The 26,005-nt window shown below is 46.6% G+C and overlaps 1 protein-coding gene and 1 long non-coding RNA gene across 7 annotated transcripts in view; one reads left to right on the forward strand and one right to left on the reverse strand.

Annotated features, from left to right (window-relative positions):
• The window catches only part of LOC138160584 (uncharacterized), a 29,742-nt gene extending 22,769 nt beyond the window's left edge, over positions 1 to 6,973 (reverse strand). The window contains exon 1 of the long non-coding RNA XR_011168171.1: positions 6,868 to 6,973. This is a non-coding gene — a long non-coding RNA (uncharacterized lncRNA). The remainder of the gene's footprint in view (positions 1 to 6,867) is intronic.
• IRF5 (interferon regulatory factor 5) lies at positions 516 to 25,081 on the forward strand. 6 transcript variants are annotated; one of them, XM_069087185.1, is made up of 10 exons: positions 516 to 641; positions 14,225 to 14,261; positions 17,332 to 17,535; positions 18,522 to 18,711; positions 19,593 to 19,630; positions 21,829 to 21,862; positions 22,045 to 22,317; positions 22,845 to 23,234; positions 23,432 to 23,550; positions 24,153 to 25,081. In XM_069087185.1, exons 3-10 carry the CDS (start codon positions 17,347 to 17,349, stop codon positions 24,399 to 24,401), a joined length of 1,482 nt encoding a protein of 493 aa, XP_068943286.1. In that variant the 5' UTR covers positions 516 to 641; positions 14,225 to 14,261; positions 17,332 to 17,346; the 3' UTR covers positions 24,402 to 25,081. The 6 variants fall into 6 exon arrangements, with proteins under 6 accessions (XP_068943286.1, XP_068943285.1, XP_068943290.1 ...); XM_069087184.1 differs by lacking the exon at positions 14,225 to 14,261; XM_069087188.1 differs by lacking the exons at positions 516 to 641; positions 14,225 to 14,261 and adding an exon at positions 4,445 to 4,767.
• Positions 25,082 to 26,005: the final 924 nt, after the last annotated feature.

Raw genomic sequence — 26,005 nt, forward strand, 5'->3', positions numbered from 1 at the left:
TACGCAGAGTTCAGTAAAAGCGTGTTCGAAGGCACTGGATTGGGGAGGGCTGGGAGGAGGCAGGTGAGGACGGGTCCTGAGGTCTGACTGGCTCTAATGCCGATAGCCACTTCCCTCGGTGCCCCAGCCTCCTAAAGGTGGGCTCCCCCGGAAATGTCCGATCACAAGGCTTCGAGGTGAAAGGGCCTTTAGAGGTCATCGAATCCAACCCCACTTTAAGGATAAGGAAACTGAGGCCCAGAGACGTTGAGTGGCCTGCTGCCGGTCGCACACCTGGCCAGGAAGGAGCCGAACTCGGCCTCGAGTCCAGTGGAAGCTGCCAAGCCTGGGCACTCCGTGCGCAGGGGCCGGGGCTCGCGAGCCGAGCAGGCACGCATCCCGGGGGGTCGGGCTCCGGCCGCTCCCCCCTCCCCGGGCAGTGGGCTCGGCTGCCCCGTGGGCGCCCCAAGGGGAAGGCGGAGGCCGGGGCGGGGGCGGATCCACGCGGAAGTGGCGGGAGGGCTGGCCGGCCGGCCGGCGGGCGGGGGAGGAAGGCGGAGGAGGCAGCTCCCGGGGAAGCGAAGGCCGGCGGAGGTCCAGGAGCGCGGAGACTCCGGGCCCGGGGTCGGCGGCGCGCGCGCGTCCGCCGCTCACCTGCCCAGGTAAGTGCCGGGACGGACGCGGGGCGTGCTCTGAGGGCCGAGCTGAGGCCGGCTCCGTAAACGCCCCGGGGAGCCCCGCGCCCCGCTTCCACCGGAGCAGTCCCCGGCCTCCCAAGCCAAGCCCCTGCTGCAGGTGTCCGGAGACCAGCCCCGGTAACCCCGCCCCCCGCAGTGCTCCCGGGCTCTTGGCCCCCGGCCCGAGCGGGGCGGGGCCTTGCTGACCTGCGGCCGGGGGGGGGGCTCCGGGGCTGGGCTCCTCGCCCCGCCACTCGGGCCCCCACCCCTACTGCTTTCACTAACCGGTCTGCCCCGTTGGGCACTAAAGGAGGAAAAGACGGCTTCCTAGCTGGACTCTCAATTGGAAGCTTTTTTATCTTGGGGGTGGGGAGGACTTAAAAGGCTCTAATAATGATAGCTAACATTCATACAGCGTTGTAAGGACTGATTTCTCCGTTCGGATAAAGAGCTTCAGTTCCTCTTAAAATTATCCTCTTCCTTCCGCGACTCAAACGCTGAGCCTTACTCTGTCCGACAGAGATCGCTCACCCCACTACTCTAAGAGCGCTGCGATCTCCCTGTAGGGTGCAGATCCCTGTCCCACCTGCCTTCCCTTGAGTTCTGCAGGTTGGGAGGGGAAGAGGGGCGTGGTGTCCACACTGAGCGCCCGAGGCCTTCCCGACCCTTCCGGACATCACAGGATGCCGGCCGCCACTCGGGCGGTCCACCTGTCATTTCTTGCCCACAAGGCCATTCTCTGCCCTGTTACACATTTCTTTGATGACGTTTTGATTCCTCCTCTTCAAAGTTCCTCATATTAATAATAATAGTTCACATTTATGTAGCGCTTACTGTACGCCAGGCACTGTTCTGAGCCTTTTACAATTATCATCTCTTTTGGTCTTCAAAATTTCAGCCAGCTCTCGCTCACCGAGGACCTCTGCATTACTCATTTAGTGTTTTAAATCTATTTCCTCCTTTCTGGCACTTATACAGCTAGCTCTTTAAGGCTTTTGCAAAATGCTTGAGTCTGGCAATAACTCTGGGAGGTAGGTGGTATTACTATCTCCAGTCTTACAGATAAGGAAACTGAGGCAGGGGAACAGAACTAGTATCTGAGGCAGAATTTAAATTCCATCGTCTTGACTCAAAGCCCTACACTGTATAAACTGCTGCACTTAGCTGCCTAATTTTAAATTTTTTGGAAATTGCTGTATTCATCTATTAAGTTATTATTTTGAAAAACATGTGAGATACTCTAACCCCCAAAGTTATTAGTGAGATTGCCTTGTACTTACTTACCTCTCTTCTGCCCTTATAAAATATAAGCTCCTTGAGGGAAAGGATTTCATTTTTGTTGTTGCGTCATGTCCAACTCTTTGTGATCCCATTTGGAGTTTTCTTGGCAGAGACACTGTAGCGATTTGCCATTTCCTTCTCCACCTCACTTTACAGATGAGGAAACTGAGGCAAACAAGGCTAAGTGGCGTATACACAGCTAATAAATGTTTGGGGCTGGATTTGAACTCAAGAAGATGTTTTCTGGATTATAAACTCACTAGCTGCCCTAAGAATTTGATACTTTTTTTGCTTTTGTATGCTCAGAGATTAGGACAAAGCCTTGTGCATAACAGGCATTTAATGTTTGTTGAATTGAAATTGTCTTCTGAAGCCCCCTTACCCCAAATCCAAACTCAGTATTTAGGACCTAACCCATAGCATGGTGGGGAGGGAGGAAGAGAGGAAGTCAGCATGGATCAAAATCCGAACTCATCTCACTTTACAGGAGAGGGAAACTGAGGCCTAGAAAGGTTAAGTGACTTGCCAAGGTCACATAGCTATTGAGTGGCAACCAGTTCCTCTGATTTCCAATTTAACTCCCATTAGACCCTGCAGCCCAGGACTTGGTCTAATTAGCATCCAAGACCTAGAGTTGTTAGAGCACTCAGAAACGGTCTAGTCCAATCCCTTTATTTTGCAGATGAGGAAACTGAAACTCCAGGAGGTTAAAAAAAAATTTACCAAGTAGGACAGCTACTTGGCCCAGTGGATTGAGCTTGGGCCCTGAAGTCAAATCTGGCCTCAGATACTTACTAGCTGTGTGACCCTGTTCAAGTCACTGAACCCCATTTGCCTCCTCCTAAAAAATTGCCCGAGGAGACTCAGAGTAGGGACTTGAACTGAGGCCCTCTGACTGACTCTAGACCCAGTATACCCACCTGCTTCCATAAGAGAGGCCTGTTTCCACTTTGCCCAGATGTCCTAGGGAGGAAGGATCTCATACTTTGGCCACCAGTTCCCCTTCCACAAATATATATTTGGTGATCATGGACAGGAAAGGAAACCCAAAGAGGCAGCACTGAGAAAACACTAAGGGGAGTGGGGAAAGGGGATTAAAAGGGTGTGGGAGGCCATGCCTCTCACCCTACCAGAGTATTTCTCAGGTCCTTTCCCTTGTGAAAAGGAGAAAGGAGCCAGTGGGGATCCTGGGGAACCATGTAGAGCTGGGAACATCCCTAGAGCTCACCTAGAAACAAGCCTTGGAGCCCGGGAAATCAGAGCCATTGAAAGTGGTCTCCTCCCAGCTGGCCTGTGTTTTGGCTCTCTCTCCTTGCTCCTCAGCTCCATCCTGTCTTTTGAGAAACCTTGCTTACCCCTGGAATTCTGGAAATCTGGGATCTATGGAAGGAATATCTAAGCTTGGTAAGGGAGAGGAGAGACAGCATTGTCTCTGTCCAAGGGACCAACATAGGGAGTAACATGGGGTGGTTAGGGTTTACAAAACCTCCACCTGGAGGTCCTGGCCCTCACTGCCTTTCTGTCGATCTGCCTGCCTGCCCCTGAGGGCTTTCTTGAGGAGCTATGGGAGGTGGCAAGAGTAGTACTCATGTGTCTCTGGACTTCTGCTGTCTCTGTTGATGCCTGCCAATTGTACTGAGTCTTAAAGCCTTTTCTCTCTCCCTCTCTGCTCTAACCTCCCATTCTCATTTCCCTGGGAGCAGTCACCTATAATCATTGTCAGCTTTTTATAGCCCCCGGATGCCACTACCTGGTCCCTAAGCTCCCAAAACAGTCAACAAGGATTGATTAAGCTCCTACTCTCTGCTAAGCATTGAAGATTCAAAGAAAGGCAAAAACCCTCCAGGCTCCGTTTTCCCTGTGGAGTATTGGGAGTCTTTTCCAAGGAAGTGGAGGGGCAGAGAGCACATAGCTAGGAAAATCATAAATGCCCCCTTTTCTTTCCTACATGATCAACCAATCAAGCTTTATTTAGCTCTTCCTTTGTGCTAGGTGCTGACAAGCTTTCCATCAATGCAAATGCATCGGAAAAAGATAGGAAAGTGGGGTTGGGATATAGGGTGGAAGGGGAGGAGCAAAAGGGCTTCTAATAATTTGGGTCACTCCAACGCCTTAGTTTCTTCCTCTGTAAATTAAGGTGGTTGGGCTGGATGGCCTCTGAGATCCCTTCTAGCTCTGGGCTGTGGAGGGGAGCTCTGTCAAAGGAAGATAGACCTGGAATAGATTTCTATATCCCTGGACCCTAGAGTACAAATCAAATGAACTCAGAAAGCTTTGCATTCAGCCTCTTGGCCATTTCCTTCCAGGTATTCCTCTCCGAATCCCTCCCCACTTCAAACCTACGACAAGGGTAGGGGACCCGGAATTTTTAATCCAAAGAGAAATCAAGACTAGTGAGGGATGTTTCCTTATTTCTAAGTGAACTGAGAGCCAGGCAGGAACCTGGGTCTCTTTCTTGGAATTCTGCATAGGAAGAAGTTAGAGCAATATGGGGGGGGGGAACGGCACAGAGCATCCTGATAACTACAGGTTACTGAGAAGCAGACCCCAGCTGAGCAGACTTTCAGTGGAGCTTTAGAGAGTCCCTAGGAATCAGGTGGGGGCTGGCTAAGGAGGGAGGAGCCTGCAGGGGAGACAGCTCTTACACCACTCTTTGGGCAACAAAGCAGAAGGGCCCAGAAAAAGCCTATTCTAGCCTCGGCTGTAGGGGTGGCAACCGCAGGAGATAGGGCCCTTGAGTCAGAAGCTACACCTGATTGACCAGGACTGCAGCAGGCAAGGGTGTCTTGGTGCCCTAGAGTCTGGCAAGGGTCAACCAGAGCAGGACCCGGTAAGTTCTATGTGCCTTTGAAGGAGAAGGGGTGGGAGGGGTCGTGTCAGATAGAAGAGGCTGATCTGGGTCCCCTCCCTCTCCTGGCACAGTTGGGGAAACAGGGCAGGAGAGAACCGGAGCCCAGGGTGGAGGCTCTCAGAGGGAAGTTTCAGTGAGGTAGAGTTGCCCAGTGCCCACACCCTGCTTGCCTGTCCAAGACTGTGCCCCTGGGGCTCTGAGGATGACCGAGTCTGGGCCCTCACTTCTCCCCCACGGTTCCTGTGGCCCCTTAGGGTGGTTCCTGCTGCCCCTTAGGGTGTGGATCTAGGGAGGCTCTCCCACACAGTTCTTTTCTTTAGAGAAAGATTCTGTCTTTGAAACTCCCCACCCAAGGGCGTGTAGTAAGAATAATAATAATGTTTACATAGCGCTTTTTCCTCCTAAAACCCACTGAGGTAGGTAAGTGCAGATATATTTATCCCCATTTTATAGGTGAGGAAATGTGGTGTAAGGGACTTGCAGGTCTCCTGGCAATGACTTTCCTCGGCACTTGTAGGCAGAGGTAGAGAATCCCTGCTTGGCTGCCTGGGTTCCTTTGCTTGCCTTCGATTCCCTTCTGTGGAAAAAAGAGGGTCCAGTTACCTTGGGCTCCCCCCTAGGGGCCTCTTTAAGTACAGAAGAATTGTTTCATCCCCGATCTGGAAACCCTTACTCCATCCCCCCGGAGTGGGGAGGTAGATGCTACCTGGCTAGAGACTGGGAAGGAGGTAGACCCTAGGGCTTGTTCTGTGAGGGAATCTGTGAGGGAAGACTGGAATTGGGGCAGGTGGCCTAGGCTGAGGTGGGGTCTGTAAAGCATCCTGCGTCCCAGGACCATTGACTGACCCCCGGGCGCTTTGGTCTCTCTGAGCACCATTCCCAAAGAATCTTCCCTGGAACCCTTGGGACTCCGGGTTCTCCTCGGGAATCCTGGCTGATAGAGAAAGCTGGGGAACCTGGCCCCTTTCTTGTATCTGGCCTAGCACTGGGCTAGCACTGTGTGCTATGGAGCTGAGGAGGGGCTCTGCTGAGCCACCCTGCCCGGCTTTGGTGAGCAGAAGAACATGTCTGTAAAGGCCTTTCTTGACCCCTCTTAATTCTCGTACTCCTATCACTGATTGCTTCCTGTTTATCCAGTCCTTGGCTTCTTGACCAGTATTTGTATCTTGTGATTGTGAGTGCCTGGTCTTTTGCCTTTCTAAATCCTTAGCCCTTAGCAGAACACCTGACACACAGTAGGGGCTTCCTAAATATTGTTTAATAAATGTAATATAATGCTTATATATAAATCTATACTAAATAAAAGGCAATTTTCGAGGCTCAGACAAGAGACTATTGCTTTGTTAGACCTTTATGTGGGGATTCAACTCCTGACCTTGGCATCGTTAGCACCATGTCAGCCTCTTTAAAGGAAGAAAAGAGACCTGTGCAAGCTCTTGGCGGGATCCTCACCCAGGGAGGAGGCATTTCACTGACTTTGACCGCCAGTTTCTCTATTCTGATTAAAACAGCAACAAAAAGAACCAAAACCCTGTCTACTCAGAAAAGAGGAAGGGAAACTGGAGGGAGCGTGGGTAGGGCAAGGTGCCCCTCCATTTCCTAGAGGAGCCCCTGGGACTGCATTGGCCCCCGACTTGTGGGGGAAAAGACCCTGAAGAGAGGAAATAAAGCTGAGAGTCCAGAGAAGGATGGGCGCCATCAGGTAGCAGGGCAAGGGGTGGGGGAGGAGGCAGAATGGGAACCCAGGACTACTGGCCCTCAGGCTGCCACTCCCTATGGGAGGGAAGACTCCTCACTTTAAAGGAAAACACTTCCTGGGGACTGGCTGTAAGGCCAAGGTTTATGTTTTGGGGACTAAGGGCCAGGCCGAGGCTACAGCAAGTATAGACTTGAACTCTCTGCCCTGGGGGTGGAAGGTGGTTACTCACTGAAGTACTTCCTACCTGGGGGTAGAGGGCAGAGGCAATCTTTCCCATGACCCTGTTCTCCAATATCTTCCTCTTTGGGGAAAATGAGAGCTACTGCTCTCCTTCCATTCCCTTTCCAAGTTCTGTCTGAGGCAAAGATTTCAGGACAAACCTTGGTACTGACTTGGCAGGCAGAGGACCCAGCTTTGAATCCCGACTCTTCTCAGCTGTGTGACTTTGGGCAAACGACTTCCCCTCCCTGAGATGTCCTTTCCTCCTCTGTAAAATGAAGTTACTCAATTAGATAAAAAAAAAAAAATCAGAGGTTCACACCCTTTCTTTCTGTCATGGATTCCTTTTGTGATCTGCTGAAGCCTAGGAATCCCTTTTCAGTTTTTAAATGCATAAAATAGAATTGCAAAGGAAACAAATGATGCTGAAATACAGTTCTAAAAAATTATGTATATATGTATGCATATATATATATCTGTAGATGTCTATTTGTGTTTGTGTGTGTCTCTCTCACACACACACACAATAAGTTCTCATCCCCCAGGTTAAGGACCCCAGGTTGGGTGCTATTGCTCAGCTCTTTAAGCACTAAGGGTATTCCTCCTTCTCACTCTGCTTCTCGTTTAGGGAGAAGTTACATAGATCATGACTCACTTTTTCCTACTCCCCCTTTCCCCAAGCTAAGACCTAGGACTTTCCACTAACACCTACTCCTGTCCCCTAGCTCAGGGGGTGGTGTTGAGAAGAATGGGGAGATACAGTGAAGAGAATCACACCATCTCTATTCATTTGTCCTGTCCTGGGTCACTTCCCGTATATTAACTACCTCTTTTCTTATCCTGAGTAAGTAGAAAAGACCCTCTCCCAACCAAAATATCACTGCCTACCAGCAGATGCCAAAACTCCCATTGATGACAAAACCTTTTAAAACCTACATTTTTGTTGTTGTTCAGTTGTGTTGTGACCCCATTTGGGATTTTCTTGGCAAAGATATTAGAGTGGTTTGCCATTTCCTTGTCCAGCTCATTTTACACATGAGGAAACAGGCAAACAGGGTTAAATGAGTTGCCCAGGGTCACACAGCTAGTTAAGTGTCTGAGGCCAGATTTGAACACAGGAAACTGAGCCTTCCTGACAGGCCCAGAGTGCTACCCCACCTCCCTCAGCTGCCCTAAAAATCTACATTTAGAGAGTTTACAGTATGAGGAGGCAACAGATTGATCTAAATTTATACTAAGGTGTAAATGACTCATGCAAGCCTTCTCAATCTGTCAGCCAGCATTTATTAAGTGGCCTACTATGTGAAGCGCCAGGTTTGTAAAGAAAGGCAGAAGATGGTGTCCGCTCTCAAGGAGTTCACAGTCCAAGGGGATGCCTAAGAGCAGGCATTTACAATTCTGTCTAGTGCCATGGGTAAGACTTTTTTCTTGAACCCAGGGATGAACCCCTCCTCCTGCCCATCAGCAGTTCCTGCTCCCCACAATGAGTCAGGGTTCAGAGGCACCCAGGCACTGGCCAGGCTCTGCTACTTTCGTTTCCCCCTGGGTCGGGTGGGGGAGGGTAAAAAAACGGGAAGTGAGCGATGGGCCTTGGGGAGGGGATGGGAACATGGGAGGCAGAGGTTGGGAACCTCCCCCCTCCCAGCCCTCTCCGTCCTCAGAACTGGCACCTGAGTTCTGTGCCAAGAGATGATACACTATCAGGGTCTGCAGAGAACTGGTGAGCTATAAGGCTTAAGTGAGGGTAGGGTCCCTGGTCTGTGACCTGAGGAGGAGAGCAGACAGAAGGAGGTACAGAAAATGCCTATGCCCATTTCTACCCATTCTGCTGGCAGAGTCCCCCCACCAATCTCTCTACGGAGTAGAACTAACATTAGACCAGGAAGGAGGCAGACCTGGCTTCCAGGCCCAGCTGTGCTAATTAGGAGTTTGTATGAGCGCCTACCATCACTTAACTTTGATAGGTACGGGATTATTTTATTCTTCATTCATTCGTGGTTTGTTCATTCATTCAGCAAACATTTGATAAGCACCTGTCATGTGAGAAGCTATATGGACCTTGGGTAAATCTTTTTAAAGATCTTAAATCTTTAAATCTTTTCTTGAGGTTCAGTGTTCTTGTCTGTGAAATGGAGATTATGCTTGACACTTCCTCCCTGTGTTCTTGTGAGGATGAAATGAGGCCATGTATGTGAAGAGGCTTGAGGTGCTCTATAGGGTATATTTTTGCAGGAATCCAGACCTGTGATCACATTGGGGTATGGAACTCCTGGTGAGGAAACTCCCTTCACCAGTACAGATCTGGAACTCTTCTGCAGCCTACAATGGTGAGGTCTTGGAAGGGCCTTCTCTTCAAGGGAAATAGGGTTCACCTGAATCCCACTGTAGTGGGGAAGGGAGGGGAGCCAGGAGTTCTGGGGGCTTGATGGGCCCCCCATCTGTCTCCATGGGTAGAGAAGGATGCTGGTGAAGCGCATACCTTAGTGTGTCCTGAGGCTCTGGGATCACAACCAGTTATTTGTCAGAGGCCAGAAGACCAAGGTCTTCCTCATTTCTAGGCCATATCTATCCACTGGACCATGCTGCCTCTGGGTTGTATAAATACTATTATTTTCATCATAACCACCAAAGCTGCCCCTCCCCTTTTAACAGGCACCCCTCAGGCTTCCCTTTAAGGACTATTAGTCCTTCATAAGACTGCCCATAAAAATTTGGGTGGGGGGCAGGGGTTGAGGAGCATTGCACAGTAAATGATTCATTCTGCTAGTCATTGCACTTGGTTTCCTAGCTCTGTTCTCCAGCCAAACTGGACCACTCACTGTTACTCAATCTCATACTTCCCTTTCCCACCTCCCATTCCTCTGCTCATTCTATCACTCATGTCTGGAAGTGAAATCTCAGAATTGTTTTAATTTGGGACATATTTTCATGTGGTAGCTTATTGTTTCCAAGTCTTGCTTTGAAAACTATTATGTATTCTTTGCATATTTTGGATATAAGATTTTTAACAGGAATACTTGAAGTGAATATTTTTCCACTCTGCCATTTTTCTTTCAATTTTGTCTTTGCTGGTATTATTCATGAAAAAGTTTTGGTTTTTTGAGGCAATCAGGGTTAAGTGACTTGTCCAAGGTCACACAATTTCTGAGGTCTGAATTTGAACTCAGGTCCTTCAGATTCTAGGGCTGGTGCTCTATCTACTGTGTGCTGCCCCTGAGGTTTTTAAATTTTATGTTGTCATAATTGTCTGTTTGAATGCTGGATTTGAAATCCATAAAGTCAAATCCTGGTTCTCTTATTCTCTACATGACCTTGTAAAAGTCAGTCACTTAATTTCTCTGGGTTTCAGTTTCCATATGTATGAAGTGATATGAGATTCGATCAGGCAGCCTTTGAACTACTTTCCATCTGTGATTCTATGATCTTTTCCAGTTTCATCTAACCCTTGTTTTGTCTAAGCATTTTCCCCCAGCTATAGTGGTGGAAAATGCTTGATCTTGTTTTCTTTTAATTTTTTTTGTGATGTGATCTTTTATTTTCAGTTTGTACATCCATTTTTAGTTTATTATAGTTAATAATATGAGCTGTTAACCTAAGTCTAATTTCTACCAAACTGCTTTCCAGCTTTCTCAAGTTTTCTTTTTAAATTTTTAAAAAATTTCTTAACATTCATTTAAATTTTTGAGTTCCAATTTTTCTCCCTCCTTCTTACCCCTCCTCCATCCATTGAGAAGGAAAGCAATATATCAATTATACATGTGAAGCCATGCAATAAACAGTTCATTTCCAAAAGGGAGTCTCAGCTCCAGTAATTGATGTTTGGGGATTTATCAAACACTAGACTACTAGTGGTACAATGCTGGGCCTGGAGTCAGAACCCTCCTCTTTGTGAGTTCAGATCCAGCCTCAGACACTTATTAGCTGTGTGACCCTGGGGAAGTCACTTACCTCTGTTGGCCTCAGTTTCCTCATCTGTAAAATGAGCTGGAGAAGGAAATGGCAAACCACTCCAGTATCTCTGCTTAGAAAACCCCAAATGGGGTCACAAAGAGCCTGACAGCTGAACAAGAACACATTTTTTTGCTTAGCAAATTTGTTCCACTGATCTACTTTTCTGCTTAACCAATATCTAATAATTTGGACATCTCCTGCTTCATAATATGGTTTGAAGTCTGATAATCTTATGCCCCTTTCATTTTTATTTTTCCTAATGATTTCTTTTGTGATTCTAGTCCTTTAGTTCTTCTGAATTAATTTTTCTTAAATTTTTTTAGTTTTAAAAAGGTATCTCCTTGGCAATATTACACCAAATAATAATGATAACTAACATTTACATAGTGCATACTGTGTGCCCAGCACTGTGCTGACTGCTTTTGAATCATTATCTAAGTTGATCCTCACAACTCCATGAAGTTTAAGTGACTTGCCCAGAATCACCGGCTAATAAGTGTCTGAGGGCAGATTTGAATTCAGGCCTTCCTGATACCAGGCCGGGTGCTCTATACTCTGCCTCCCAGGGTTGTTTGAGAATCAAATGACATAATATTTGTTTTGGGTTTTTTTGTTTTTTTGGAGGGGGAAAGGCAGGGCATTTGGGGTTAAGTGACTTGCCCAAGGTCACACAGCTAGTAAGTGTTAAGTGTCTGAGGTAGGATTTGAACTCAAGTCCTCCTGACTCCAGAGCCAGTACTCTATTCACTGTGCCACCTAGCCGCCCCTGGGGGGTGGGGTTGGGGGGGTTAAGTGCTTAGCACAGTACCTGGTATATAGTACACATGATATGTAGATTCTTATTCCTTTCCTTTCCCACAAGGTCAGCAGACTGCAACCAGTTGCAGAATATCTATATGCACTTCTAAGCCTCTCCCTCTCCAGCTTCTCCATGTGGGGGGTTTTGTATCAGCTGAATATACTGATGAATGCCATTCATTCATTCAATAAACATGTACTAAGCACCTCCTGGGGGCCAGGCACTGGGTTAAGCTCTGAGAACACAAAAAGAGGTAAAAGACAGCCCCTGCCCTCAAGGAGCTTACTCTATACATGCACTAGCTTCCATTTGTAGACCAGACCCAACTGTGAAGAGTAGATATCTCTCCAATTATTTGTTTCCCTTTATTTTTGTAAAAACAGAGTTTTTAAAAAAAATTGTATTTTATTTTCATTTCAGGAAACAAAACAGCATTTCCATAACACAATACAATAAAAAAAAGATGATTGTACATGAAACTGCAAATCTACAACTTGTTATTCACTGCAAATATACAACAACGTTATCATGTGAATTTCTTTTTTCCCCTTTTTATCTTCTCCCCCCTCCCCCAGAGATGGCTACCATTAGACACATATAGATTGACAGATAGATAGACAGAGATAGAGATATGTAAAATTTTTCTATACATACTTCTACTTATCAGTTCTTTCTGAATCCAGACACCATCTCTTTATATGCCCTTTATTTTCAATTTGTGTATTTATAATAGTCAAAATGACTTAGTTGCTCAAACATTCCTAAAGCAATATTGCTGTTACTGTATACAGTGTTCTCTTGGTCACTTTGCTCTTAATCATTTCATGTAAGTCTTTCCATACCTTTCTAAGATCATTGAGCTCATTATTTCTTATAGCGCAGCAGTATTCCATCACAACCATACACCACAACCCCTTTAGCCATTCCCCAACTGACATGGATTCCTGCAATTTCCAGTTCTTTGCCACCATAAAGAGAGCTGCTATAAGCATCCTATTCACATTCAAAGTTATAATTACTATTTGTGAATTTCCCTTCATCTTATCTTCACTATTTTTCTTCTCAGCCTCTCTTTTTACCCTATCCCTGTTACCTTATCTTCTCCCTCCGCCCCACCAATCAAAATCCACATACCCCTCCAAAAATCCCCCCATCACTATAAGCCCTCTACTCCCACTTGCTTCCTTGGTATCAGTTCTTCCTCTCACGTCCCATTTTTATAATACAATTGTTCCCTTTTACCTTTTCCTACCCAGTTTTGTTTTTTAGAATCACCCCATTATACACAACTCAGCCTCAACCTTTCTTTCAAACCACTTTAGTAATGATGAGTTTAAAGAATACTGATAACGTTCTGGATCTTTTATATCAAATTTTCCAATGAGGTCTGGTCTTTTTGTTTCAAATACTTGAAAGTCTTTCAGTTCATCAAATGACCATTTTTTTTTCATTCAGGATTATACTCAACTTTGCTGGGTAAGTTATTCTTGGACACAACCCCAACTCTTTTGCTTTTAGAAATATAATGTTCTAAGACCTATGGTCTTTTAGAGTAGAAGCTGCTAGGTTTTGTGAAATCCTGACTGTACTTCCATAGTATTTAAATTTTTTTTTCCTGGTTGTTTGAAATATTTTCTCCTTAACTTGGGAGTTTTGAAACTTGGCTATGACATTCCTGTAAGTTTTCCTTCTGGGAGCTCTTTCACTTGGTAAACAGTAGATTTTTTCTATTTCTACTTTACCCTCTTGTTCTAGAGCTTCAGGGTTTTTTTCCTCAATAATTTCTTGCAATATTGTGTCCAGATTCTTTTTTTTTTTATCATAACTTTCAGGCAGTCTGACAGTTCTTATGTTGTCTCTCCCTGATCTGTTCTCCAGGTCAGTTGTTTTTCTAATGAGATGTTTTAGATTTTCATCTATTTTTTTCTAGTTTTATTGTTTCTTGGTATCTTATAATGTTTTATAAACAATCATATTTTAAATTGTTGTCAAGGACCATGTCTCACTTCTTTGTATCCCCTACACCTAGAACATAGTAGGCATTTAACTTTGTGGGAGATAAATGAGGCAAGTTCCTTGCCCCTAAGGTACTCCTGATCCAGATCACAGAATTTGACAAACTTTCTTGGTTCTTGGCACTGTTAACATCTCATTAATTTTTTTTATGATGCCCCCAGTCCAAAAGAATACCTAATAGTTCTGTTTATTATGTATTTAGGTCAAAACAATAATAAGTATTTGTGTTAATAAGTATTTGTCTCCTTTTAACTTAGTAGCTGTTTGAAAAAATATACATATAAATGGAAAGAAAAAATAGTATTTTTATTTCATTCTTAAATAACCACACTTAAATAACCACTTACTTGTGGCAGGTAGGTGGTGAAGTAGGGTGCTGAACCTGGAGTCAGGAAGACTTGAATTCAAATTCTGACTCAGCTACTTACTAGCTGTGTGAATCTGGATAAGTCACTTAAGCTCTGTTTGCCTGCCTCATCTGTAAAAGAGGGTAATAATAGTCCCTATCTCTCAAGGCTATTGTAAGGATCAAATGAGATAATACGTGTAGAAAACTGCAAACCTTTTAAGTGCTATATATGAACACTACCTGCTATTGCTGCTGCTGCTGCTACTACTACTACTACTACTACTGCTACTATTACTATTGTTGTTTAGTCATTTTTCAGTCCTGTCCTACCTACTCTTCATGACTTCATTTGAATTTTTTTTTTTGCAAAGATACTGGAGTGATTTTCTATTTCCTTCTCCAGCTCATTTTACAGATGAAGAAACTGTGGCAAACAGAGGGTAAGTGACTTGCCCAAGGTCACACTGCTAGTAAGTGTCTGGGGCTGGATTTGAACTCAGATCTTCCTGACTCCAGGCCCAGCATTCTCTCCATTGAGCCCATCTAGTTGTCACAGCTATGATGAATAGGCTGTGTGTGTGTGTCTGTTAGGTGTAGCACAACTTCTCAGACCTTGGAATCATATTGGATACCATCACCCCCATTTTCTATTCCACTCTGATTTTCTTGCAGTAATTAAATTTTATCACAGCAACTGCCAAGACTCCAGCTGTGCAAAGATATGATAGTTGCAACAAGAACATTAAAAAAGTTACTTATATAGCCGAAGTACAAGTAAATAAAAACATATTAAACATATTTTAAATCCAAAGGAATGTAGCATGATCTGTTGAAAATGTGAACCATGTCAATTGAGGAAGTTGTGTGGTGACAGAGACACAGGCGAGTACTGCTGTGTTTGCCTCAAAAATTTAAGGTCGCGGTGTCTCCTCTTTGAGTTCACTGGGCTTGGGGACTGTCGGCATCGTTGAAAGAATTCCAGAGAGCTAGCCTTTGATCCTGACTGACAACTTCCTAGCAGTGTGAATCCAGGCAAGTTATTTAACCATTGTTTAATGCCTCATTTATAAAATGGAACTAATATTTATAGGCCTACACCAAAGTCCCACTTCCTCATAATGGCATAGGAGTGAGCCTGGACTCAACAGGCTCTTGCAAGTACCATCCAGACCCAGTGATGGGCTGTCTGTTGGTTATCCAAGGACCAGCTAAGCTTAAGGAGGCTCTTCAACAGAAAGTTGGCCAGAATGTAATTTGGGGGGGAGGGGGCTACAGAAACTCACAGGGAGGCTGTGATCTGTGTCTGTGGAGGAGGTACCCACTGGATCAATTGTGGATGTCAGTCTTTGATTCTGTGATATTTTGAAAAATGGAAAGAGCTCTGGATTTGGACTTGGGCTGAGTTCCTATTCAGTCATTTATTTGCTCTGATCTTGGGGAAATAGCCTCTGAGCACGTTTCCTCATTTGTAAAACAGGAATAAAAATACCTGTCCTATCTACTTCACTAGGTTGTTGAGAATCCAATCAAATAATGAATATGAAAGTGCTTCGTAACCATCAAAAACACTTAATAAGTGGAGCAATTATATTTCCTCATGTTCTCCCTTCTTGGCACCCCTCCATGACCCTTTTTGCTTAGTGAGACTTCCATCTTTGATTACATGTCCCACCCCCTTTATAGCATTCCTTCCCTTTGTCTTTCTGGTTGGGGAGATGTTGGGTGACCTCCTTCTAAACCCCAAGCCCCAGCTCTTTTCCTGGATATACCTCTGTTGAGCTCTCACTATTAGCCTAATACTCCTGTTGTCTTATGGGGCAGAGATGCCAAGGAAACAGCAGAAAGTCTCCATTCTAGAGAAGCTTATAATCTTGCTCAAGAGACACACAGACAAGCCTACACTAGATGCCTCTTTCCACACGTGTGTGAGTACACACATACAGACACATAAGAAAATTCAGATATTTGCAAAGCAGTAGATCAAGTATAATTTGACACAGTAATCACAAACTAGACTTTCTGTTGTGGGTGGAGACAGTGTCTATCCTAGGTGTAGGAAGGAAGATCCCAACAGCTGGCTTTGAAGAAGAGGTGGTATGGTATAAGTAGAAAGAACATCCAATTGGGAGTCAGGAGACCCAGCCAGGTTCAAGTTGAGAAGACTTAGAAGTGACCATGAAGGCTTACGTGCAATAATTGGCTGTCACAACGAAGAGGGTATTCTCCCTTTTTATTTTTTAAAAATTTACTTATTCAATATTTTACTTTTCCCCAATTACATGTAAAAACAATTTTTAACATTTTGAATTCCAAATTCTCTCCTTCCCCTCTTTTAAAATAATTTTTCAAAAGTAAAAATACCCTATTATTTCCTTAAAATTTTAAATTAAAAATCCTTTTATTATAATGAACTTGGTAAACATCAACAAGTGAATATTTTCCCCTATGAAAAAGGATGGGAAAAGAGGGCTGCATCTAAAGTCATGTTATATTATTATTCTGATGTTATTATTATTCACAAAGGGTAGAACTAGAAGCAACGGGTAAAAGTTAGGAAGAAGCAAATTTAGGCTAATGAAAAACTCCCTGACAATCAGAGCCAGCCAAAGACTTCGCTTTTCTCCCGATGCGAGGAGAAAAATGCAGGACAAGACCTAGGACTGGTTGTCAGCTCTCCTGTAGAGGGGTTTCTTCATTCAGTGGGGATTGGAGTAGACAGATGATCTCTGAGGTCCCTTTGAGATTTAAGATGAAGATTAATTTAAGAATTTAAGACTGTGATTCAGAGTCTTCCATTAACAAGTCAGTTCACCATTTTGGAGGCAATTGGGGTTAAGTGACTTGCCCAGGGTCACACAACTAGTACATATCTAAGGCTAGATTTGAACTCAGGCCCTCCTGACTCCTGGCTGGTGTCCTACCCACTTCCACGCCTTGCTGCCCCCAGTTCACCATTTTGGACCTCAGTGCCTTTACTGTAAAATAGATGGGGTTGTACTAGATGACCTCCAAGGTCACTTACAGAAGGAAAATCCAAGGAGGATGATGGTGGTGTTGGTCAGGGCCAAGGCTTCTAGTCTCAGGGTTATCACATGATAACTAGGGTTCAATACTTCACAGCTCCCTTCTCTAGTCTTCTACAGGATGGGAAGGTAGCTTTCCCAGGAAATGAGGTCCAAGCTGCCCAAGCAGACAAGGATCAGGAACCCAGTCCTTAAGCTTGTTGGCCACTTAGCCTGGGGACAGGGCCCAGTTATGTAGTCTTCCCCATCTCTATTTAGCAGACCAAGACAGATGTTTGGAGAAGTGGGCATCATTGCTTTTCTGCTTTTCTCTGAAAACAGGACCAGGCAGATATAAGATCACAGGAGTCAGCTGGGCTCGGAGCCAACATACCTGTGTTTAATTGCTTTTCTTTGAAGATCTGAGTAAGGTCTCTTTGTCAGACTACAGGCTTTCCTTAGTATATGGAGAGAATAAAGCATCCTTCCCCCTTGACTTCTTCCACAGGTCTGCTAGTCTGCCATGACCCTACCTGTGCCACCTCCGCCTCGACGGGTGCGGCTCAAGCCCTGGCTGGTTGCCCAAGTGAACAGCTGCCAGTACCCAGGCCTTCAGTGGGTCAACGAGGAGCGCAAGCTCTTTTATATCCCATGGCGCCATGCCACCAGGCATGGCCCCACCCAGGACGAGGATGACAACACCATCTTCAAGGTGTGAAGGGACATGGAAAGACAGTGGAGGAGACTGACAGCAAGGGATTTAGACCTTGGACCCTTATACGATACCCTGCCCTGCAGAACAGCTGATGAATTCCCTGCACACCAGCTCTCCTGCCAGTCCAGCAACTGGCTCCTATGCTGTGTTATGGGTGAAGACTTGGGCTTTCACCCAGTTCTCCCTCCCACACTTAGAGCACAAGGGGACAGACACACTGTTAGTGACAGTAGTCCCTCATACCTGTTCTCTGACTCCACATACTCATGACCCCTATGATTCCATTTGACAAAAATGGCTCACACTTAGTGGAAAGCGTTAGATTTGGAAGGAAGAGAGTCCTGGGTTTGAATTCTGCCTCTGCCACTTACTAAGCTGTGTGACACTGACTCTGAGGCTCAGAGATGTTAGATGACATCTCCGTAGCTATAGAGCCAGGAAGTGCCAGAGGGAGGATTTGAAGCCGGGGCCCTTCTCATTCTAAGTCCAGCTGCTCTCTGTGCTACTGCACTGCTTTTCATCTGATCCCCAACAACCATGTGGCAGGGAAGGAGGGACCCTGTTCTTCCCATTTCTGTAGGTGAGAAACTAAGCCCAATTAATCTGTTAGTGGCTGAGCAGAGGCTAGGGGCAACCATGACTGCAGTTAAGAAGAGGGAGGAAAAGGCATGACTCTGAATCTGCAGCAGAGACAGAAGAGGTTTTGGAGTCAGTTTCTGCCTAGGGAAAGTAGTGACGGGGTAAGGGAGAATTGGGGGAGGAGAGATGGTAAAGCTTCCTAAAGTTCCTGCCAGCCCAGCCTGACTTCTTCCAGGCTCTATCTCTCCTGACACCCCTGCCTCCTCCAAAGCTTCGAGTACACACTCAGAGACTTAAGAGTAGGGTGGGACCTGTCTTGGCTTCCCCTTGGGGGAAGGGAGACTGGTGCACTAGCCTCAAGGTGACTTCTGGACTCTTCCCCTCCGTTCTCCCCACCTCTCCAGGCTTGGGCCAAGGAGACGGGGAAGTACACGGAAGGTGTGGATGAAGCAGATCCTGCCAAGTGGAAGGCCAACCTTCGTTGTGCCCTCAACAAAAGCCGGGAGTTCCGCCTGCTTTACGATGGGCCTCGAGACATGCCACCCCAGCCATACAAGATCTACGAGGTCTGTGCCTCATGTCCTACGCCTGCAGGTATGTCCCCCTGCCCCAAGCAGCCTGTGAGATCCCCAGGCATGAAACTTGGGGGTGGATTCTGGAGGGTGGGTCAGCTGAGGCAGCTCAGGCCTCATACACCACCATCTGCCTCTCTGGGTTGGAAGCAACCTTGGTTCTTGATTCCCTGCAGCCAGTTGCCTTTCTCTGCAGGTAGATGGTGTGGGGGGATGAAAAGTAGCACAACGGAGTAGGGGTTCAAATCCTGCCTTGATGGGACCATGGGAAAATCCTTTAACCTCCCCAAGCCTCAGTTTCTCCATCTGTAAAATTAATGGTTTGGGATGGATGACCTTGGAGTTACAGCTCTAGACTTGTGACTGACCCTTTGACCCAGCAGGTGGGTACAAGAGGAATCACTTTTGGTTTTGGGGTCCATTCGAACTCTAGGTGGTTCTGGGTGTGATCTCTTGATTCAGATTGGACCTACAGGTTGCTCATGGGAGAAGATGCTGGGAGACCAGGAGACCAGTCAGGGGACAAATTATTCCTGGAATTTAGAATGGCTGGGTCTCCACTGATAACATCCCCCTCCTCCATGAGTCTCGCAGACCGGCAAATGACCCCTAAGCAGCTCCTTGCCAAGGTGACCCTGCTTGGCCTGGGATTGGCCATGGCATTTGTGAATGCAGTAGCAAATTCAGGAACCTCCCCGGGGAGGAAAGAGAAGGAGCAGGCTTCTGTGAGGATTTACCAAATGAATCCACATCTGTCCTGCTCTTAGTGTGAGGCAGTGTCCATCTCATCTGTGATCTCAGCTTCCTTGGTTGTGATCCCAATGGAACCTCTGAGTCCCTGGGTTCACCCTGACTCTCACCCATGCTGCCCAGCTTCCCTCCCCTCTCCTTTCCTTCCTTCAGAGTCCCTGCCTGGCGAAGAAGATGAGGAAGACGCGGAGGTGAGTTCTGAAACCGAACCACACTGAGGTGGGGAGTGGGGTGCCTCCAAACGCCATCCCCTGCAGATCTGAGCACTTCTTAGGAAGGTGCCCCCCACCCTTTTCCCCAAGATTCTACCTTCAACAAACATTAATCACGAGGCATTTCCAAGTCTCTGTGATAGATGTGAGGGATATAGAAGAGATAGCCCCTGTCTTCAAGGTGCTTACAGTCTACAAGGAAGGAGGAGAAGGCGAGTCCACAGTAATAACTGCTAGCATTTATATTGCTTCAGAGTCTGCAAAGCACTCTATGTGTTCCCTCGTTTGTTCCACACAATGACCCTATGAGGGAGGTGCTATTATCATCCCCATTTTGAGGACTGAGTCTAAGAGAGCTTAAGTGACTTGTCCAGGGTCATACAGCTAATCTGTGTCTAAGGTGGGACTTGAACTCAGGTCTTCCTGACTCCAAGTTCATCACTCTTCTCCACTTTGCCACCTAACTACTGAAAACCATAAAGTAAAGGAGAATGTGAGAACTGCCTTGGCAAAGTGCTGTGAGAGATCTGATGAGGGGGCGGGCACAGTCCATTCCCTTTATCCGTACAGATTAAAATGCTCAGGAGTCTTATCTCCAGCCCTGACCTGTCTTGTGAGTCACAGACCCCAGTCTCCACTTGGATGTCCCACTGGTGCCTCAAGCTCAACTTGGCCCATGCCAGTCTTATTACCTCCCCCATGAGCCAGCTCGCCTTTCTATCGTCACTATTTCAGGGGCCCCACTGTTCCCTGTGTCTCCCCTGTCCAAAACCTTAAGGATGTTGTTACCATTTCCCTTGTCCTGTCTCACAACAAAGTCCTGCTGATCCACATTTCTGTCTCATCTCCATCTCGATCGCCTTAGTCCCCCTACATACTAACATCCCAGTGCTCATCCTCACCTCCTGCTTCCAAGGTTTCAACAACCCACTAACAGGTCTTCCCATTGTTATAGCCTACCCATTCCTATCCCGACCCAAATAGATCCCTGTGCATATCTTCAGGGGATCCTAATTGCCCGTCAGATGAATAAAGTTTAAACTGCTTGCTTGGCAATCAAGGCCACACTACTCTGCTGCCACCTTAGCTTTCCAGCCTTTTTCCTCACAGTGGGTCACTTCGTATATCCTGTGGTCCAAACCAAACTGAACTGATCCCTATCTCCTGCACATTGTACTTTCTTACCTCAGTGCCTTTGCTTATGCCATTCCCTATACCTGGAATGCCTTTTCATTGGATAAATTCATATTCATCCTTTAAACGCCCACCTCAAACAGTTCATCAATTTATCAAGTGCTTACTGTATGGCATGTACATCTACTGCAGACACTAAGAAAAATCAAGCACCATTTTGTCCTTTCTCTGAAAGGCCACCCCAGGGGACAATGACCCTTTCTTTTTCCCTGAAAGCTCACATGAAGTGCAGTAGGAGAAGTTGGGTGGGGGTGGAGAGAGAGAAGAAAGTGCCCCTGTATAGTATAATTATCTATGGATTTCCCATAACCTTCCTCCTCCCCTCTCTCAAGATCCACAAAGGTAGGGACCATGTCATAAATAAAATTTATCACCTCCAGAACCTGGTGCAATTCTTTGCACACAATATGTGTTTCCAATATGGGAGCTACACAGGCATTAGAAAAGCCAGAATGAAAACAGATCCAGGAGAGATCTGTGGCTGGAGTCCACGAAGGCACGAGTGCTAGGAAAGGAGCATGGTGCCAGATTGTGGAGTACCTGGAATGGTAGGAGGGGTCTGGACTTCATTTCATAGATGCTGAAGAGCCATTAAAGGTTTTTCTTCAGAGAGGGATGCTTTCTTTCCCCATGTTGGAGGCTATTCTGCCAAACTCTCCAAGTCTCCTTTTCTCCCAAGGATTCTTCCTACCAATGCTTCTGATTTGTAGTCTTTTTCCTTCCAAGGGGGCTTCATATACACAACAGTCTTGTGAGAAAGTTTGAACAGATACAATTATATTCATTAGACAAGTCAGGTTGAGTGATTTGCCCATGATCACTTGACAGATCTAGCATCCAAACCTTGGTCTCCTGATCGCTAGTCCAGGCCCAACTAAGGCTGGAGGCAGGGTCAGTTACTTTGTGTTCCATGTGTTATCTTAGCATTTATATTCTATTATCACAGTAACAATGATTTATTTTTCCTTCTCTCTCCCCATTAGCTACAAAGGATGTTACCAGCTCTGAAACTCACAGGTGGGGCATGGGGACTTGGTGTAAAGAAAAAAACCCCTTAAGGTACCAGAGGTACTGTGATCAGGTGGGGGGTTGGGGAGGGAGGAAGGCCTGAGTTATGAACCTTGTAACTGTGGGGTCTGGAGTTTTCTTTGGGGGGGAGGGGGTTAATGACCGATTTGTTTTTTTTTGGGAGGCTACAGAACTACCACAACCTGCCCCCTCCATGGTCCCTTACACACTGCAAAAGGAAGAACAGGAATGGCCATCTACCAGTCTTCAGCCACCTCTTGGGCTGGGACCCTCCCCCCCTGAGCCCACCATGCTGGCCCCTCCACCTGCCCCCCCTGCTACTTTTGGGGAACTGATCCCCGAAGTCCTTCCAGACTTGGGGCCTGGGCCTCTGGCTGCCAACTTGGCTCCCCCTCCAGAACAACTGCTTCCCGATCTGCTTATAAGTCCCCACATGTTGCCATGTAAGGACCTCTTAGCTGGGGATGGGGAGGGTTGAGAGAAGCAGCTGGAACTGAGGGAAGAATAGGAAAGTTAGAAGTAGAAGTAGCTAGGCTAAATGAGGGTTTCGTCCCTTAAGAGATTATGTGACTCTTAGATAAAAGCATGAGCAGGGTTCTTGGAAAGAGAGGCCTAAAGCATTCTCTCCAACAAATCAAGTCAGTAAGCATTTGTGAGATGTCTACTGAGCGCCAGGCACTGTGGGTACCAGAGCTTAAGATGGTCCCTGTTCTCAGGGAGCTCATAGTCTAATGGGGAGATAGCCTGCAAACAACTATGGACTACTAAATAGAAACCACCTCAGAAGGAACTAAGCACTCATGTATTAAAGAAGGATATGGGACTGAGGTTGGGAGTGTTGGGGCGGGGGAGGTAGAGTTGATGCATGCCCAAGACCCAGTTGAAGTGATCTTATCTGTGGAGGGAGCTGGGATCAAGGCACAGAGGGAGCTCATCTAGGACTTAGGGGCTGGGTTGTCCCTTTCCACAGTGACCGACCTGGAGATCAAGTTCCAGTACCGAGGCCAGCCACCGTATTCCCTCACCATCAGCAACCCCCAGGGTTGCCGCCTCTTCTACAGCCAGCTGGAGGCTACCCAGGAACAAGTGGAACTCTTTGGCCCAGTGAGTTTGGAGCAGGTGCGTTTTCCTGGTCCAGAGGGCATCCCTAGTGAGAAGCAGCGCTTTTATACCCACCAGTTACTAGACGTTCTAGACCGAGGACTCATCCTGCAGCTCCAGGGCCAGGATCTCTATGCCATTCGTCTTTGCCAGTGCAAAGTGTTCTGGAGCGGACCTTGTGCCACACCCTCGGCTACACCACGGCCCATCCAACGAGAGAAGAAGACAAAGCTCTTCAGTCTTGAGCAGTTCCTCAATGGTGAGGCCCGCTCTGCACCACCTGCTATCTGGCTTTGCTTTTCTCTAGGGTTTCTCTTGACCCCCATCTGCTCCTAACACCTCTGGCTTTCATCACGAGTGTCTACTCCCCCACTGACCATTCTGGGTGTTGAAGGATGGGGGCCAGGCTGAGGTCTAGATCTTACTGTGGTCTCCTGGTTCTATTTTCTACCCTAGAGCTGATCCTATTTCAAAAGGGCCAAACCACGACTCCACCAGCCTTTGAGATTTTCTTTTGCTTTGGGGAAGAGTGGCCAGACAGAAAACCCAAGGAAAAGAAACTCATTACTGTACAGGTATGGACTGAACAAAGAGGTTAAATTACTTCACACCCTGATTCCTTCCTCATTACTTCCCTCTATGCACGCCACACTCCAGGCATACTGGCCTAATCCCAGGAAACTCCATCTCCCATACCTTCCCTATCTAGAATGCTCTCCCCACCACCCTCTCATAGATCCCTGGCTACCTTTAAGATAGCTCAGATATCACCTCCTCCAGGAGACCTTTCCCAATCTCCAGTTGCCAGTGCCTTCTGTCTAATGTTACCCCTTAGGGTACTAAATCTTCTCTTGATTTGTATTCCAATTTACGTATGTTCCCTTTTATTAGAATGTAGCCTATTGAAGAAAATGTTTTTGCCTTTTCTTTGCATCCCCAGTACTTAGTACAGGGCCTAGCACATGAGGGTTTACTAAATGCGTGTTGATTGATAGGGCCTCAGCTTCCTCAGCAAGAACATAAGACAACTAGACCACTCTTGAGATCTCTTGCAACAAGCAGAGAATCCTGTGATCTCTCCCCCTGCCTCAACTTTTGCTGAAAGGATCATCAGGAGTGTTGGAGATGGTAGCCACTCAGAAGTATTCCCATTTCCTTCCTTATCCCTCTCCTCCAGGTGGTGCCAGTGGCAGCTCGGCTTCTACTAGAGATGTTCTCAGGAGAGCTTTCCTGGTCAGCTGACAGCATCCGGCTGCAAATCTCAAATCCAGACCTCAAGGACAGGATGGTAGAGCAGTTTAAGGAGCTACATCACATTTGGCAACTACAGCAGCGCCTGCCGCCTGCCCCCTCTGTGCCTCCTGGACAGGGCCTTCCTGCTGGCACAGGGCCCTGGCCCATTCACCAAGCTGGCATGCATCAGTGAAGCGGCTGCATCACCTATCCCTCATTAGCTTTTATACAAGAACTGACCTCAGTGCTAACGATTCAGTGGCCGCTTTTAGAGCCAGCATGGTCCAGGCTTTGTCTGCTGAAGAGGGCTTTGTGCTCAGAGGGAGAAGGTTAGGATGGCAGATCCCTGAGTTCTCCCTACCAGCAAGAGCTGGTAGAGAAGATGATGCCCAGCTTTGGTCTGCCAGAACTTTATCAAGCTGCATTAGGAAGAACTCAGCCAACACTTGATATGGAAGGCCTGGAACAGGGGATTTCTGGGACCTGGTAGGAAAAAGCAGTGCTTTCCAGATAGAAAGAATGTTTTTTCCATTCTCCCCACTTTCAATGGAAGGAAAAAAAAAGTGCTGCCAGCCAGGCAGCCGTCAATACAAGAGCAACTCACAGGAGCTGGGAGACTCACAGGAGCTGGGAGAGCTACCTCGGCAGACTGCTCATCGACATATACAGCTGTTTTCCTTAGTTCTAAAGAACAGGCGTAGAAAGACACTCGTTCCCCTAAGGAGCCACGATTTACGGTGGTAGCTACTCCCACTTTTGAGGGCATAGAAAACAGCTAGAGTAGGAAATGGGATTCTGTAATGTAATTTTAAATTGCTGTGAGGGTGAACTGTGGCTCCTAAGCCATATCAACATTAAAAGATTACAAATGCATTGGCTTGTCTGAATTGTGCTTACCTTTTTCTAGTATCACCCTACCCCGCCCTCACCCCTATCTGATGATAACCAGGGACAGGATGTCTTGCTTCAATCAGCTGATCCCGAGAGCACATGTCAGCGAAAAAGGCTACTTAAGGTTTCTTAACTAATCACCACCCCAGTAATATCATCTCAGCCACACTCACAGGAATGGTCACAACCTTGATCTTTTCATCACCTTAAAATGATCAATCTCCACAATTCTGGAACTTCTGTAGCTGGACAGTCACCTCTACCCTTTCCACTCCTCCCAGGACCTCACCCTTCCTAAGTCTATTGCAACTTCCAGTCACTGCACCCCTTCCCACTTTCCCAGGACATAACCCTGCTCTCGATTCACTTTCCTCTCTTGTAAATCTCTATTCTTTCATCTTTGACTTCTGGATCCCTTGTCTCCCTGCTGTTTTGCCATTCATCGGTTTCGAGGCTATAATCTCATGCCTTTTCTGATCTTGCTTGAGTGCTACTGAATGGAGCTGGAGGACGTGCTGATTGGGTCTTTGTCTTAAAGTTCCCATGGCTCCCTATTATCCTTGGGATATAAAACACATACCCGTTTGATGCATCTTTTTACAACCTTTCTAGGCTAGTCATCACATACTACATTCCAGCCAAACGAGGCCATTTGCTGCTGTTGCTCATACAAACTCCATCTTCTGACTCCTCGCCCACGGATAGGCCACCCTCCACACCTGGGATGCTTTCCTTTCTCCCTTTTTGCACTTGGATGTCTTTTCCAGGCCCAGTTCTCAAGGGCTTTCTCCCCCAAAAGGACTTTTCTGATACCCTTCCACCAGGCAAGCATGCACACACACACACAATACACACTCTCCTTTGTTGGTGGATTGATTACTTGATTGAAGGTTTTCTGAAGAGAGT

The sequence above is a fragment of the Petaurus breviceps genome, unplaced genomic scaffold (genome assembly GCF_028583685.1).
Source record: "Petaurus breviceps papuanus isolate PSGF00001 unplaced genomic scaffold, PetGlider_PUasm1.0 181, whole genome shotgun sequence".
Classification (NCBI taxonomy): Eukaryota; Metazoa; Chordata; class Mammalia; order Diprotodontia; family Petauridae; genus Petaurus; species Petaurus breviceps.